The 18,008-nt window shown below is 38.8% G+C and overlaps 1 protein-coding gene across 1 annotated transcript in view; it reads right to left on the bottom strand.

Annotated features, from left to right (window-relative positions):
* Window positions 1-2,166, bottom strand: part of LOC107696533 (exostosin-1b-like) — a 95,886-nt gene extending 93,720 nt beyond the window's left edge. The window contains exon 1 of the mRNA XM_016496892.1: window positions 223-2,166. Within this exon, the coding sequence (XP_016352378.1) occupies window positions 223-1,163 (941 nt within the window). The 5' untranslated portion in view covers window positions 1,164-2,166. The remainder of the gene's footprint in view (window positions 1-222) is intronic.
* Window positions 2,167-18,008: the final 15,842 nt, after the last annotated feature.

The raw sequence follows: 18,008 nt of genomic DNA, 5'->3' as shown, positions 1-18,008 counted from the left end.
GGTTGAAACCTAACTACCCAGGAGAAATGACTAACCCAAGATAAAGTATACTATGAACAGTGTGAAACTAGAACATTAAAGCAGGGATTGCATATTTTTTTTGTCATTTTGACAGCTGTAGTTAACACTGGTGTGGTATTTGCGGACATTTTAGTTGCCATAGTAATTTCAGAAAAGACTACAATGCGATCACATGAGAATAACAGAAGTTTGAGAACTTACTTCTCATACTCGGCGTTGTCCTTGTCACATCGCGCGTCCTTGTGTTTCTGCCAGTCTTTGCCGTGTTTGCAGGTGGTGAGGAGAACTACATCCTCCGCGTTATGAACGTGATATAAGGCATTCCTCGCGTCCGAGCCGATGCCGGTCAAATAGCGTTTCCCCTTAAATACCAACATATACTTTCTAAAAGGTGGAATGGTGTTGTATTTCAAGTAGCCCCTGTCCCCACCGGTCCTTGGGTGCTCCTTGGAGAACAAGGGGATGGATACGTCAAAGTTGGGTCTGAAGTTCTCCGTGCTGATGCTCGCTTTCGCCAGCATGGCCTGACCGATGTCAAAGCCCAAGTCTTCCGTGTAGTCAGGCCATGTGCCCGAATACAAATTAAATATGAGATGGTTTCTACCATTGTTCCACAGAGGCAAGCTTTGCACCTTGGTTTTGAGATTATGCACGTACTGTGGCGATAACTGGTCTCGGTCAAGAGTGTCCAAGCTCAGGACGAACAGACACGCTTGACCAGGGTCAGAAGTGTAAAACCTAGAGCCCTCGACGGTGGATAAAATGTTCTGGTAACTTTCCGAGATCTTCTCGCCCTTCTGCTGCGGGTACACGTACACTTTGAATCCGTTCCCTTGACACAAGGAGAAATCGAAGCATGATTGCATGCGGCACCTTTTGCCCTTGTAAACGCTCGAGTTAACGTCTCTCTTCTGCCTAGGCGATATGTGCACATTATATTCCTCTGTGTCCGAGTGGTCCCACGGGCTTAAGTGTTGTAATGGATCCGAGAAGTGTGGCCACGGCTGTTCGGGACGATTATATCCATGCCGGCTCCTGGACCCGGTGGCCGCCGGACCCGGGACTCCTCCTCCAAAATAAAAGAACACAACTAGAAAGGCGCCAGTTAAGAGCGAGATCAGATATCGTTTTTTGGCCTGCATGTGTCCTGAAGGCCAGATCGCGGTGTTTGCAAATAAATCTCAAGCGGTTAGAAGTTTGTCTCTCAACACCACCTCCTCCAGCTATAGTACTGCTCCGCCATCTTCCAGCCTGCGAGGATTTACAACTCACGTCTTCCCTCTTCAGATTCCGTTCACCTAACAGCAAGTGATTGATCCAGCGCATGTGGGCGATTTTACATCGGGTTCCTCGCTCTCCCTCGTCTGTCTAGTAGCAACATCTCACAACGAAGCCGTAACAGTAATCGTACCTGTTCAGATCATTATAAACACAATCAGGTATGCTTACTCACTGACTTAGTTTCCCCCCCGGCGGAGTAATAAAAATGCAACGTTTGTTGACAGGACACGCGCTAGATAAATGCGTCGCACGGTCCGACTCGCACCGGAGAGTTGCGGCGGCACTGACTCATGGAGTTCGTCTTTGGAGAGCAGCGGGTCCCACTGGATAAGATGGAAAGTCGTTAATAATACAACGACCGAGGTTTATCTCCGATGCTGTGGCGTTTCCGAACCAACTAAAGCCCACCGCTCACAGAGTAACTCCATTCACCTCCGAAACAATAATACAGACGGGGCAGTTCAGGGGAACGACGGTAACCTTACGAATCCCTGCATTTCTCTTATTCCTGCGCTCTCTGTGGATCTTCACACACGCAAGAAGTACATTTCCTCTTCATCGGGACACCGGCTCTGGAAAGCGGCGTTTCCCTTTCGGCGAAAACACGATGACAGTGAGCGAGTTTCACAGGATGTTTCCTTAAATAAAATCAACTGAGTTCCTTGATCCGCGAGCCCAATCACCTATTGCTCAGTTGTTCCGATTGTTACTCTGTTACATTCCAATCCCGACACGACGCCAGTGTGCGTGACGTCCCATTATGGTGCATCGTGTGTTTTCATTGGGCAGAGGAACCGGATGGGGCGGGGCATCTACAGCACCCATTCATTCCCAGTGCCGAGCATCTCACTGAATGTGGCTGGACTTCTAACCACTCTAACCACTACGCATTAAAAATTTACAAACTTTTTAATGTAGATGTTTTCTTTTAACTCAGCTTTCACTGACTAATTTTGCCCTATAATTATTACGCCAGAGCAAGATTCTAAAGCACAGGTAGACACATTTAAATTCCATTGAAACGTTTATGTAAATTATATTGAAGGGCGGTGGGAGGGGTGGGACTATTTTAATTATATTTGTCTTTTGTTTGCTTCTTGCTATAGGCTAATAATAATAATAATAACAATAATACTTTTCATTTATTATTATTTTTATGATATTTGTCTTAATTAGTCATTAATTACTGTTATTATGATGATGATGATGATGATGTTATTAGAGTAAAAAAAAAAAGATTTACTGGCATGGCAAAGTGTAGAGTAAATTAAATGAATGGAAACATAAAAAAATGGGCCAGGTAAATTAATAAATAAAATAGAATACAGACAGAATACAATGGAAATACAGTTGCATAAATTATATATTATGTATAAACAAAGTATTTCCTTGGGGAACAATGGATCAACCAGGTAATAAATGATCATAACTCTGTGCCTGTTGATATGATGGTGTTGTACTTCCCACTGTCCCCAGCTGAATAAAATGTGTTTTTTAAGTTTGGATATCTTGGAATATCTTTTGATATTGTCTAAAGCCTTATTATAATGACTTGGTTATGATAATTAATTATTAAAAATAACTATTCATGATCAATCACTCACAGCTAGCCCCTTTCTGTAACTATCCCCATTGCTGGACAAATCACTTATTTGTTGCTTATTTAACCAATAATTGAAACATGAGAGCTGGATTACCCAAGGGATTTGCTTTTGTATCTAGCTGAAGATAAGAAGCCCAACTCTATAGCATTTCCTCTTCCCAAAGCCTCTCCCAGCTTGTCATAAAAAGCCCCAAATTTGGGCCGCTGTAAACAAATACCCGTGTCTGGATGGGGTAAGTTGTGAGTTCAGAGTTCTAAGCCCTGGGAAAGACAAAACACCCTTTGAGAGTCCTCTACCCTCCACTGTTCCAAGATCTGATAAAGCTGCTTGAGATGATGTAACACACTGCATTCCCTGAGTATTCTGGGTAGGGCTGGGCACAGTGATATGGAGACACTACACAGGTGAATAATGTAAGACCACAAAAGGAACACCTAATAAAAGGGATATGGAATGCAAATCCAAATACATAATGAAGCCGACATCAACTGTACTGAAAGATTAATGCCTTTCTACGAGGACAGATATAAATCATGTGAGTGAAAAAAAAAATCAATAACTCAGATTGTTCTGGGAAATGTTTCTTTGGCCACAGGACATTGAGAACGTAGTGAACTGAAAACATAAAACCATTTTTTAAAAGTCCTAAATACACATTTTATTTCCACAATTAAAATGTCTGAAAATTTTTATTCATATATTTTAATATAATAGAATATCCCATTGTCTTGTAAAACAGCATTGAAAAGCAGCATGAGTCTATATGTTTCGGTTTGATGTCTCATGGCTGTCTATTGTTGATGTCTTTCACATTGTTCACGCTTGTATACATATTGTATTTTTTATCTCACCAAAACCAAACAAACACAGCTGTTTAACTGCAATGCCATGGCCATGCTTCCAAGGGATGTTAATATGTTAAGATCCTGTTCTCTCCCCACAGTGAGAGCTAGAGTGCTGAGGAGCCGACAACATTTAAAGAATCAAGCAGCGCTCCATGACTAACACAGACATAGCCATTTAGTAGGTGTGGATTCTGAAGTCCTGCTCCTATTGTTTAACTCTCTCTGGTGCCCTCCAGGCAAATGAATCTTTAGGAGAAAAAAATAAAAGCAAAAACAAAACTGGCACACAGCGTCTTAAAGCATGAGTGTGAGCGTGGGATGGCTAGATACCTCCTCGTTGCTTTATTTATTTAAAATGACCTTTCCGTACTGGAACGGAGTTCGCTCTTGGCAATGTTAAGGTTTAAATGTTGGAAGATGTAGGAGGGGAGAGCAGCAGAAACCAAGCCCAAGAAGAAAAGGAGAGAGTCAAATCACAAGAAAAAAAAGAACTTGAGTGACTCCAGGGAGAGCAAGGCAGTAAATGAAGCAGAACAGGTTAGATTTGTTGATAGGTTTTTGTCCTCATTAAAAAAAGACAAGTTCTTGATTTCTGAACTCCTTCATTTCCCTCCTACAGATATGGACTGGAGAATTGGGTTAGATTGCGGTGGTGAAATGAGAGTTTCTTTGCTAAACTCCAGCAGAGGATCCTTCACATTTGGCTGTTTTCAACTCAGATGATTAAAAGAGAGGGAAAGAACAAAAGCAGAGGTTTTCAAAATGATTCATGAAAAATTACCATTAATTAAACAAAACTCCTTTTTTTTTTAATTGTGTTTAATTATAATGCATGCTGATTCATGTCCTCATAATAATTTAAATTATTATTTAGGTGAAGTGTGTAATTTGTGCACCACTAGTGATCATAAATAAATCGATGAAATTAAAGATTGTTTTCACATTGGTTTTCTCAAGCGTCTGCCCATTCTGCCTGTCGGGCAAACAGATAGTCCTGCACCAAACTTAAGTTATTGTCTGAATCAATGTTGCTATATGAAAAATTAAAATTCAGTCATTATTTATTCACTCTGGTGTTGTTCTAATCTCGGACCACAGAAGGAGAAAAAATGGCCTGTCTAGTCCATATAATGGCAGAGAACAGTGACCAGCTTCAAGTATCACTGAAATATCCCATACGACTTCCACGTTTGCTGAGGGAATAATACAAACCTAAAATATATTTATTATTTAGAAAAAAATCTTGACTTTGGCAGTTGGTTTTCTGTGCACAACTGCACAAGATTGTATTAGTGCAGCATTTTGAGAAATCCAAATGGTACACAAAACATACAGTACCAAAAAAGTACTTTGTTCTCTGAGGTAAATAACTCTGGACTTGACAGAAGGGCGGGCAAATAATGACTGAATTTTAATTTTTGGGTGAACTATTCCTTTAAGATGCTCAAATAGGGCAATATTTTCATAGCACCAGAGCCACAATATTTCTTTTCAGGGAAACCGACCCACTAATGGTTTATTTACAGTTGTCTCTGCATATTATGCAGGGTCTGGTGGAAATATTTTAACATCAACAAAAATGACAGACTTCACCTTTAAGTGAACTTCAAAATCTCTAAAAGATGATTACAATTGTGAAAGATTTGGTGAGCAGTCACAGAACCAAAAATATAAACTTTTCCTCATGCATTCCCATCAAGTTGAACTTAAAATGCTGAAAATAAAGTTCATGTCATGTTAAACCTGTGATTTTGCCGGGGCAAAGAATGAAACAAGTGAATGATTTTAGCACACTGTGCCCACACACACACACACACTTACACTGTCTTTGATGACCTGCAGTGAGAATGTTAATGCATTACCTCCTCAGGCTGGGATCAGAGCAGGCTTTCCTCACCCCTTTTGAACTTTCTTTTGTTTTCTCTCCCAGTCATCAGGGTTCCCAGCCACAGAACAGGAAAAGTTATCTGGATGGATGCCCTGTCAGTGAGGGATCCTCAGATCTTCCTGTGCATGCATTCACACACACACACACACACACACACACACACACACTTTAGGCTCACCCCTTCCTGCACATTACCTAGTTCTGTCAGGATAAATATGTGAGAGTTTATATTTGGGAATTTTTAGATTCCTTACGGTTTAGTACACACAGTTCAAAATTGAGATGATTGGAATGTCATAAAATCTTCAATCTCAGAGTGAGTCAAGGAAACAGAGTGTTTAGGGTGGATACAGAGCACAACAAAACCATCAGTTTATTCTGTTAGCAACATGAGGGGAATTCTTCCTCTTAAAGAGACACCCACAGAATTATTTGTATGTGTTTATGTTTGTATGTTTTATCTTTCTCTGATCTGTCATTCTACACTACAATTCCAACAACTGGGAATCTTGACTTTCTGTGATACTGATTTAAATCCAACTGTACTTCAAATATAGGTGTCTTGAATACATTTGTTGTAAGGTTATAGTTGAATATTAGCTGATAGTGTATAATATGGTCAAGAAGGGTTAACATTGCAGGGCCTGAATTGGTATTGTCACTTGATACTGTAAGTGACGCCGTCTGAACTTGACATACTTTGACTTTTGGTGAATTTACGCAACTATTCCCCCATCTATACTAAGTGACATATTCATTATTTAAAGGGTCATGTCTTAAGTTATTTTTTATAATTTTATACCTCTTAAAATGTTCACGTTGTTTTCCCCCAAAAACATTTTGAAGTAAACAGGATGTTTATGCTACTGTGCCTTTGTCAACACTCTCTTTAAATGTGGTTAAAAGTTTTGGTTTTCCTGTCAGGTACCATATACAGTTTTTAACAAAGCTGTTCTTCAAATAACAGCCTCAGTATTGTCACAGGAACACAAACAATCTGCATTGTAATGCACCACAAAAAATGTTAAAGTAAAACTGATGTGATTGACTTCACATTAATTATTTTTTTTTATCAACAAATCTGCCATCACTAAACAATACACAAAACACAATGTTTGGCATAAGAAAAATCAATAACCAACATACATGTCAATCTAGCAGTGTACTTCTGGGACTCTGCATTTCAACAATGGGAAAATACACAACATACTATATCACATTAATTCTGCACATTTAACTAATTAACCCCCCCCCCAAACTCGTTTCACAAAACTCCAAAGTCTTTGTGAGCATTTATGCCCAAACCTGGTTAGAACTCACCCAACCGCAGGGCATGATGGGTAACTGGCAACACAATAGTATCTATCATACTTTCTCCTCATTGCTTCACCATTACTGAACAAAGCAAGCTTCTGAACACAGAACAGAAATTACACAGAAATTAATTTAAATGTGGGCGGTCATGTGTTAATGTGTTAATTCAGTATTCATTAAAGGGGAGTTCTAATGCTATTTCATGCATTCTGACTTATTTACAGTGTTAAAGAGTTGGATTCTCATGTTAAACATGGCCAAAGTTTCAAAAAATGAGTTGGACGTGTGACAGAGTATTTCCGTACACTCCTTCAGGGTTCGTAAGTTTCGGAAAGTTTTTTTTTTCCCCCCCGAGTATGGCTCTGTATTACGTCATAAAAGGCACAATTCCTTGTATGGGCACTTCTCCAGAATGTGCACGCACACACGTCAACCAGAGCGAGAGCAAGAGCAAGAGCAGCCCATCAACGTGCTTCATTCGGGTTACGAAAGTCGTCGGCAGCGCTGCACAGGACTTGCTCGAGAAGGATTTATCATTTTGTTTTTAGACCACGAAATCAACAGTCACCAAAGAAGTGTGTTTTTGGTTGTGAGAGAAAGATAACAGCTTCTCAAAGAACCCACCGTTAAGGGAAAAGTGGATGCAGTTTGTTTCTCCGGGACAGCAACTGAGTCGTGCAAGTGTGTTTGTTTGTTCCCGCCATTTCGGTGACGAGTGTTTTATAAACAAATTAAATAAAATTTAAGTCAATAAAGGTTCCTGTTTTATTTATGTCAATGTCACAGCTTGCAGACGATCGCTACGCAAAAGCTTTGCGTGCTTGGGACTCTTAAGCTCCGCCCACAGCATGCCTCCAGGAGCTCAACTGTTTTCAGAGAGAAGTGGTACAGCTGTATCTGTCTTTTATAAATCGAATAAAACTGAAGACTCTTTGGAGATATGAAAGATGCAATACTACTCTGGTACTCAAGATTAACATGAGATTGGCAGAAACTGTGTGTGTTATGTCCCCTTTAAAATCTGTTTTTCTGCACTGGCTGAGGAGAATTGAAAATAGTACTCTACTATTCAAAGGTTTGAGGTCAATAAGAAATGTAATTGATTGAGCAAGGACACACTAAATCGATCAAATAAAGACATTTATATTGTTTAGGGTGAATAAAATTACATTTAATTTTATAATTATAATAAGAATTTATCAAGAGACGAACCTTTCAAATTTTTCTCTATTTTGTCTATTATACAGCATTATAGATGTTTGTCATCTCAGGCTGTATGGAGTCACATAATTTGACAGTCAACAAAAGACAAACAGAGAAGTTCCCTGTGATTGAGAAACAATATGACACACACACACATAAAAAAAGCCAAAACTGACAAGTGTGGACGTGTAAGACAACTCATGAGACCTGACAGCAGGGGTTAATTATGTATGCTTCGTCATGTCGCCTGTGAAAACAAACAGCAGGGACTGTGGCCAACAGACCCAGACACAGCACTCTTCAATGTGTCCTCCGTGTCATACGTCACCACACACCTCCAGACCAAACATCACTTCAGCCTTACCGCTGCATTAATCTCGGCTATTAACAGTTCAGATGCTTAACTTGAGCACATCTGTCTAAAGCAGTGAAATAATGAAAACCTTTGTAAAGACGGCCAAGCAAAACATCATAAGTTTGTTTTCCTTTCAGTTTGCCTTCAAATTGACATAAAGGGATAGTTCATCTAAAGATGAAAATTCTGTCATCATTTACTCACCCTTGTTCTGAACTAATAAGACTTTTGTTCATCTTTGCAACACAAATGAAGGTTTCTGCTGCTCCACTGAAAATCCATACAACCTACATTTTGAAGATCCAAAAAGGTCATAAAGGCATCTTAAATCCATATGAATTGAGCAGTTTCACCCAAGTTAACTTGAAGCGGTATGATTACTTTATATGATGAACAGATTTAATTTAGGCTTTTATTCACATATAAGCAATGATCGACACAACATACATACAGCGCATCAAATATAGTAAACAGGGAAGCTCAAATGAATGTGTGTGACATGTTTGAGCGTCGGTGTTTACCATATTTGAAGCACTATGTATGTGCTTTGATCATAAAAATCAAATGATAACATCAAATGAACTCCTAAATTAAATCTGTGTCATTTTTGGGTCAACTAACCCTTTAAAGTTATAGTTCACCCCATGATTTTTAATTCTGTCATTATTTACTCATCCTCATGTCATTCCAAACCTGTATGTATTTCTTTCCTCCATGGACCATTTAAATGTAATGGAAGTGAATGGGTACTGGGAATTTTATGCATTAAAGAGCGCATAAAAAATATCATAAAAGTGGTCAATACTATGGATGCGCTTCATTCCAAGTCTTCTATGTGATAAACAGATTGAAGTAGGAGTCATTATTCACTGAAAATCTTCCACTCTAGTGAGCTGAACTTGAAAACCAGATCGGTCTTATTCATGGACGAATCATTCAGACCAGTTTTGGGAATCAGATCATCTGACTCTTTGAAACAATACAACTCCAAAGATTCTTTCGGTAATGAATTAGACATCACTATTTTTCTCATCAATGCACCAAAACGTATAGGGAAGAAGATTTTCAGTGAAAAACGAGCCACCCAAATCATCATTCCCTTTCTTTATAATTAAAAGAATATACAGTTTAAAAAAAAAAATCAGCTTTTGTGTTCCACTAAAGAAAAACATACAGATTTGGAATGACATGAGGGCATGTGGTGAATGATGTCAGAACTTTCATTTTTGTATGACGTATCGCTTCAATTATACAGATCACATCGTACCTACTGCTGTTATTTCATTTGAAAAATATGTCTGCGGTTCAGTCTCAGATGCCTGAGTCCAGACAGAGAGAATCTGTGAATTGGTGAGGTTTCAGGCTCTTTGTTCTAGAGAGATACTGCGCTGTAATTAGTTCACTCCAATAATATAATGCAAGCAAGCATCCCATGGAGTGTCACTGACATAACAGCATCTTGAAAGGACTGGAGCCATATTTACGGACCAGAATATTATAAAGACATGGGGATGGACTCTTTGATTTGGGCCAGAACGTACATTAACATTTATTACTACAAATTTTAGTGTTTGGAGGTTGTTGAAACGTCTTTTCTACAGTGGAAATCCAGTTTAGGTTGCATTCATTTGTGATTACACATACAGTATGTATGCATGTGAAGAACACTTTGGTGAGTCTTGTGAAGGGTTAATAGCTCTCTTTTGATGAACTGCCTGTGCAGTCCCTGTGTAAAAGCGACTTTCTCTTGTTACTTTAATATTTCAGCTCTATACTGTGTGGCAGTGACAGTGTGCCCGAGGAGAGCATGCCAATTACACTAACACTGACTATTCTCTATGATATGCCATGGAGCCTTTCACCACCGATGCATTACCGAAGCAAATTATAGATTTTACAACAAAGTTAACTTGAAAGCTGTCAACCAGATCAACCTCCCTCGCCACATTTAGTCACTTTTTCTATTGAGCGTCCATCAAATATGCACGCTCAATCTGTCTCTGACAGTGTAAAGGAAAGCTGGCTCCTTGAGAAGAGATCGGACTGTTGGCAAGCTGACAAGACTATCTGCTCTTTACATTAATACACTGCAATAAACACCAACCTCTGCTAAAACCATTAAACTTACACAAGGCCTCTGTGCTTGCTAAAAGCACTTAGCTAAAAACAAAACAAAAGGAGTATGGGAGTGTTTTGGCATCTGTTGTTTCCTCTGCTCTTTGTTGGACGTGTAACCTTTATTGATAAAACAGTCTATGACTGGGTCTCTTTACAGATTTTCTGATTCGATTATGATTCACAAGCTCTTTATTTTCTGATTCATTTGGACCTATTTAATTTATAATGTCCATTTTGTTTACAGATTAGAAACATTTTCTCCCAGTTTATGCTGTAAATCACACAGGGAACTTGGGGGGATAAAATTACAACAGGAACAAATTGCTATTTATTTAACAGGTATATTAACAAAACCAAAAACAAAAGTACAGTTTATATTGCATTTCTTGTGTAAAATTATAATTAAAATAGAAACTCACAACTACCTTAGTTATAACTCCCATGAAAGAATATGTCAAATCAAAACATTGAACAATGAACATTCTTCAGTCATTTAGGATCAAATGACACACACACGCACACTCACTTTATTTATTTACTCAAATATTCTATCACGTAAGATAAGGATAACATTAAATAACCTCTAAGGATTTAGTGGCTTGGGCATTATTTTGAATGATTCCTGAAAAGACTGGCTTATAAGAGTCATTTGTTCATGAATCGGACATCGGTTGTGCTGGATGTTTCTGATTTACTAAAAGAAAAATAGTTTAACAGTGTCTTTTGTTCGAGAATCAGACTATACCAGTTGCACTGGCTGTTTTTGAATCAATAAAAAAAAAGTTAATAAATTTGCTTGTGAATCAAACTGCACTGTTCTCGCTGCAAAAGTCATACAGCAATAAATAAATAAATAAACAAACAAACAAATAAAATAAAATAAAATAGATAGAAAGAAAGAAGTGTTTTTGTGGCATCAATATCCAAATTGTCTAAATGATTTATCAATCTTGTATTGATTGGGAAATTCAATTCAATTCAAGTTTATTTGTATAGCGCTTTTCACGATACAAATCACTGCAAAGCAGCTTTACAGCAAATTAAGTTTCTACAATATTTAGTGGTAGCTTATCAGTGGTGACTGTCAGTTAATGTACATATGGCAGAAATGTACGGAAAAATTAATTATAGACGTAATCAAACAGACGATGAACACTATTAACAGCAATTATTATATGATGCAATCAAACTTATAGCAAAATTTGGTGAATTTTGGTGAAATCAATATTTTTACCCTAAAGAGACAGATATTTGTATGGAAGCACAAATGCATACTGCACACACAAAGAACATACATGTTCCAGACAGTTCAACCTCCAACTCTAGCTGCTTTGCCTTTGCATACCTTTGCCTCATAAATCTTGCACCTCAGGTATTCCTCATGCCCTGGAAAACCAGGAATTTCTGACCTTTTAGCTGTGCTTTATGTAAACACTTTGGTCTGAGAGGGCATGGTACAGTGTGCTTAAACACTCACTCAAAGATGTGATAAAAACACACACTTTATCAGCATCAGGCCCGGTTGGCACTGTAGGAATAGACAGCATGTAAACGCAGACTGCCACTGTTGCAGCATGAGTGAGAAAAACAACAGTTTTTTTTTTCTCTCCTATAGATGCTGTCTGTGGACAGGTTTGCTCAGGAACACTGAAGAAATTCTTCATAAAGATGACAGCTCCTGACTGTGAAGACGCAGGCCAGCAAACGGTCGCGTCCATGATATATGGAGCTCAACTTTTTTGAATGAGCTGGAAAGAAAAGCATAGCTCCAGGTCCGGATTGTTTTTTCACAGTTTGAGTACTGTCGAATCTCACATTCAACTCCCTTTGTTATGAACCCAAACCCAGAGGGCTGATGGGAAAAAAATGTGAAACGTTGTTTGTTCCAGCCTCGGAGGTGTCACGGTGCGTGCGGGGAGATGAAGCGAGGACTCAAGTGCAGGATAAATGGTTATTTATTTTAATAATAAAAATGAAACAAAAACAAACTCAAACCACCCCGAGGGGGAAAAACAGACAGGCAAGCCTAAAGCGGCACCACATGCAGACACGAAACACACACAATGAGAAATGACGGATCAGCACAGGATGACAGACACCAGGAGAATAAATAGGAACCAAACGAGGAGGCTAACGAGGGAGACACAGGTGGAGCAACTTAAACAATAACGAGGTAACAAGATGGGAGGGGCAAGACAATAGACAGGAGAGAGCACATGGCAACAGACAACACAAGCCATGTGCTCACCGAACACAGTCATCTGGTGGCCCTCCTGGGCACACCCGCTGAAGACTGTGACAGGAGGAAGGAAGAATATAAAAGTGTTTGAGGACCATCAAATAGAAATTAGAGCTGTTCCCCAGTGTGACTGTGAGCCAGCCGGACTTTTCAAGTTCCTTAAAATCCCACAAGAGTGTCATAGATGAAGAATGGAGAGAATCTGACGAGTCCTTGTAAATCGGTGGCCCAAAAATTGAGAAAAGAAGATACAGTGGGGTCGAAAAGCTTGATGCTTTAATTCTGTATTTTTCTAATTTAATGAAACACATTTGAAAACAAATTATTTTATAAGAATAACAATTCTGAATGCCTTAGTATTTGGTTTATTCTCAGTTTGCTTTAATGACCGCAAATGCATGAGCTACACAAGTTTGCTTTAAACCTGAGGATCATTTCATCCAGCATGATTTCAGAATGATCTTAAGAGTATTTTGATATTTTGTAGAAGCAAGAACATCTGTCTGTACAAAGAATTCACATGAAATGTCACAAATTTGCTTAATTAGTGACCTGGAAATAGTTCTTAATGCTCTGTATTTCTTATACATTTTACATCATAATGTTTCTTTGTTTAAAATATCTAAAACTTTCTGTATATTTCCAGGTTTAATAATTAATTTTGCTCTTAGACTTTTAAACCCGAGATTTTATCAAATATTTCACAAAAAGAATGCATTGGAAATCAATCACCTTTTCATACCTGAATAACTTTGGACGATTCTAACCACGAAAACTTCCACAAATCGAAAAGAAAATAGACATGCTTCCTTCCATGCATTAAATAAGATGCACCCATCACATAGTGTCTGACCTACCAGCCCAGAAGGGAACTAGAGCAATCAGTATTGTGTGCAATTAATCATTGTGAGCCCGACAAACTGCTACGATCTCAGGCACTTAGAGGCAGAGGCAGCAGTAATTATGACAAGGCAGGGCGATATAATAGCCGACAAAGCGTGTCTTCACTCCCATTAGGAAGGGAGGTACAGATCCCTTCTGAACACATCAGTAGCCAGCGAGGAGATAAAGGGGTCGTATATAGATTGGAAATGGAAAGTGAAAGAAAAAAGAAACAGAAAAGGGGAGAGCATAAAGACAAAGAGAGAAGCAGAGAGCGTAATATGGCTGACCTATAAAGAATGCTGGAAGATGTGGGTGGAGAAGTTTGGAGTTCCCACAACACATCACACCCTTTCTGTTTCTGCATTCAATGCAGATTAAAAACGAGACAGAATGAGCTGTCAGAACACATCAAACTGAGGTTGCAATGTCTTACTTTTTGCTAGATTTCAAAATGCAAGCATTATCACAAGAGCAAGAGTGCTGATATTCAGAAAAACAACATGATTGCAAGTGTGATGTTTGCTTTCGAACACCAGTTCAATAAACAATTCATATTGGGTAACTTACATTTCAGCAGACACAACATTGCCAAACACTTTGTATGTTTTTTCTCAGACAGTGAAAATAGTTCCAAAATATAGCTCCAAACAAATCCAAAACAATTAATTGCGTGAGTGATGGATCATTCAGGAATCTGATCTAATTAATCCAATTTAATGATAATCAGATCTTCTCATCACTATGCGTTTCTGCAGCAACACACAGTAGTGAAGTTTCGTTCCTTAATGAATGAGCATTATGAACGAATTGACTGAGTAAATTATTAAATGGCCCATTCACTTGTTTTGTTCCTGAATGAATCAGTGTTTATGACTGAACCAGTTAAATTAACAATTCAATTACTCAGTCATAAAGACAGTCATTACTTAAAAAAGTATGTTCTATGTGAGTAGTGTGAATGTAATCTGTACATACTACATATGTCATGTTGTCATACCAGCATCTGTTGTGTCACTTGCACTGCAATTCACAAAACATATCCCATGGCCTCATGGGATAATAGTGTGTCCACTGGATGCACACATCAGAATTAGGTCATTTAGGAATTTTTTTCCTTACTATTTTATGAGTACTGTGAATTCAGACATCCATAGAACTGCATAACATGCCACCAAAGATTTAGATCTCCTCTAAAAAGAAGAAAAACAAAGATATGTGAACAAACAAGTTATTCAACTCCTGAAAAATGCTTTTTAACATGCCCTGATATACCAAGACAGTGGTAGTACAAGATCAAATTCAATGTAAACCTTCTTGATGATGCACACTATATACAGAAAAGCAGATGAGCCCAGAATATGAACACCAATGTGTTAAGCATATTGTTTTCTATAGGAAAAAGTGAAACTTTTTGTGGTGTGTTCATAGGCTTCATTCCCTTGACTGTACATAATATGTTTTATTAATAAGATGTATAATGAATTTTGTCCTGTCTTAATGCAACAAGCCATAGTAAGCATTTTCCTTATAGTGGTTATCCACAGGAAAATACAATTTAGTGTGTTTCGTTCATATTCTGGGCACAGTATACTACATACAGGTTCTGTACAGACTGAATCATCAATAAGGTGTACACTGAATTTGGTGTTTTAATATCACTGTCTTAGACCTCTAGTACTCAGTACAAACAAAAATAGCTGGCAGGTAGCGGAGGAAAGCCTTGTATTGCCCTCCAGGCTGGCTTTCCTAAAAGGATGTGATGTGAAAGTGAAAACTATGAATTGGAGTGACACAACCAGTGCAAACCAGACAAATAAAACTGTATAAATGACAACGTCCATATATGTGCTCAATAATAGCTTTGTGTGCGACCAACATTTAAGCAACTTAAAGGGGACCTATTATGCCTTTTACAAGATGTAATTTAAGTTTCAGGTGTCCACAGAATGTGTCTGTGAAGTATCAGCTCAAAATACCCCACAGATCATTTATTATACCATGGCCAAAATTACTTTTTTGGGTGGGAGCAAAAACACACTGTTTTCGTGTGTGTCTCTTTAAATGCAAATGAGCTGCTGCTCCCCGCTTCCCATCCAGAAGAGGGCGGAGCCTTTACAACTGGTGCTTCAGATACTCCAGTAACAAAACGTCTCTGATTACTGTCTTAACCTCGGTTCCCTGAGAGCGGGAACTTGACACTGGGAACTGACGCAGGAGTCGGCTTTCTGACACAGCATGTCCATCTCACTTAGTTCATCGTCTGTATATTCTGGTTCAATTAAGTAAGGCTGGGCAAAAAATTGCAAGTCATCCTCTCTGTCGAAATCTTCAGACATGTTTATGAAGACTATTTTGCATGGGTCGTGGTACTCTCGTGAATGTGCAACGGAGACTGACACGAAAGAGAAGAAATTGATGAATAAAAGTCCTTATTTTTGTTTTCTTTGCGCACAAAAAGTATTCTTGTAGCCTCATAACATTGCAGTTGAACCACTGATGTCACAAGGACTATTTCAACGATGTTCTTACTACCTTTCTGGGCCATAAAATGTTTCAGTTGCATTGCTGTCTATGCAGGGTCAGAAAGCACTCGGATTTCATGAAAAATATCTTAATTTGTGTTCTGAATATGAACGAAGGTCTTATGGGTTTGGAATGATATGAGGGTGAGTAATTAATGACAGAATTTTAATTTTTGGATGAACTAACCCTCTAAGCTATCAAACAACACAATCAATGTTGTTTTACAACTTGCTCTTTGCTAACATGATGTTGCAGCAGCAGACAACTGCCCATTCTGTCATTCCTAGTCCCAGCTGGCGCAGAACAACACTGTGCCAGGCCTGATACCCATGGGGCAAAGCTGAGCCTGGGGCTGAGACTGCTTCCAGCTGGCCCCCAGGACTCTCCAAGATCATCCTCCTGCTCTCTCTCTAAATACAGACACATCACTAAAATGGGCATGGCATCCAGCCCACACATGTACTAGCTGTCACAACACGACAGGAGCATTAACAATCTGACACACCATCAATCAATCTCAAGGGTCCCACTCCAGACCAGCCAGAATGGCTTCCTTTCCAAAAGGGTCTTCCTGGGCCAAAATACATCCTTAAGGAATCAAGAACAAACACGTTTCAAATTGATGTGAGGTGCTTGTTGGTTTTGTTTGGGAAAGAAAGAAACGTCATTCACAAAACAGCAGACAGTGGGTGAAAATACATAAATGCCGGTTTAAAGGGAATGCAAAAAATTTGTAAATACATTAAAATAAAACAAACAATAGGTAACTGTTAAAGTTAGTCAGTTAGCCTACACTGTGAATCTAACAACTGTTTTAACACTTTTTGTATTCAATAAGCCATCACAGAAACACACACCTTACCTTCATGTGCAAGAATGCACAAATATTATGTGCTAAAAATAAGTAACACACCTCCTATAAATTTAAATCAAGCTTGTAAAACAAAAACAATGCAAACAGTGCATGCAAACAAAATGGCGCTAGGAGCGGGTGCAGTTCATTCAGTCATCATCCAGTTACAATTTGAGACACAAATAGCTACACAATGAACACTGACATGAATACCTATGCTCATTTAATTTCTTAACACATGTTCCTGATCTTATCGCCAATGATTAATGCATGTTATTCCAAAGGAAAAAAATGGGTTGGCATTGTAATTTTAATCAAAATGTAATACCTTGCTCATCCTCTCAAATGACCTTTCCTTTTCCTCTTACGTCACTTTGGATAATGTTAGGCAGTTAGGGAAATGCTGCATCACACAGCCATCTGTCTAACTCTACTTAGCCCACAATTGTAGATTGTTGTCTATATTTATTGTTTCTTTGAAATTGTGAATGCAACCCTCTACATTGCGAGTAAATCACTCGCATATGTGACTACCTACACTCTGGGCGACTAAATGATGTCTAATATTAGCCAATGGCTAATAAAGTCTTAGATTTTACTCGCCAGTGTGTGAGTTGGAGGCTAAGTATAAGTTTAGCACAGATATATTTTCACTCGCCGAACACTCTCAGACTGAGCGCTTCAGAGTTTCACTCTCCGTCAACCGATCTGTGCTATTTTTCAGTTCATCTGAATGGATGCACAGCGCACCAGCAGTTGACGTACCGTAAACTCTAGTGTGAAGGCGCACAACTCGCCATCGCTTTGTCTCACACACACACAGAGAGAGAGAGAGAGTCCCTGCGTTCCATTCGGAAGGGTTCATCCCTATGCCCTAAT

The sequence above is a fragment of the Sinocyclocheilus anshuiensis genome, unplaced genomic scaffold, assembly GCF_001515605.1.
Source record: "Sinocyclocheilus anshuiensis isolate Anshui unplaced genomic scaffold, SAMN03320099.WGS_v1.1 scaffold590, whole genome shotgun sequence".
Classification (NCBI taxonomy): domain Eukaryota; kingdom Metazoa; phylum Chordata; class Actinopteri; order Cypriniformes; family Cyprinidae; genus Sinocyclocheilus; species Sinocyclocheilus anshuiensis.
Note: the sequence above shows the minus strand (reverse complement) of the source record. Positions and strands in the feature narration are given on the sequence as shown.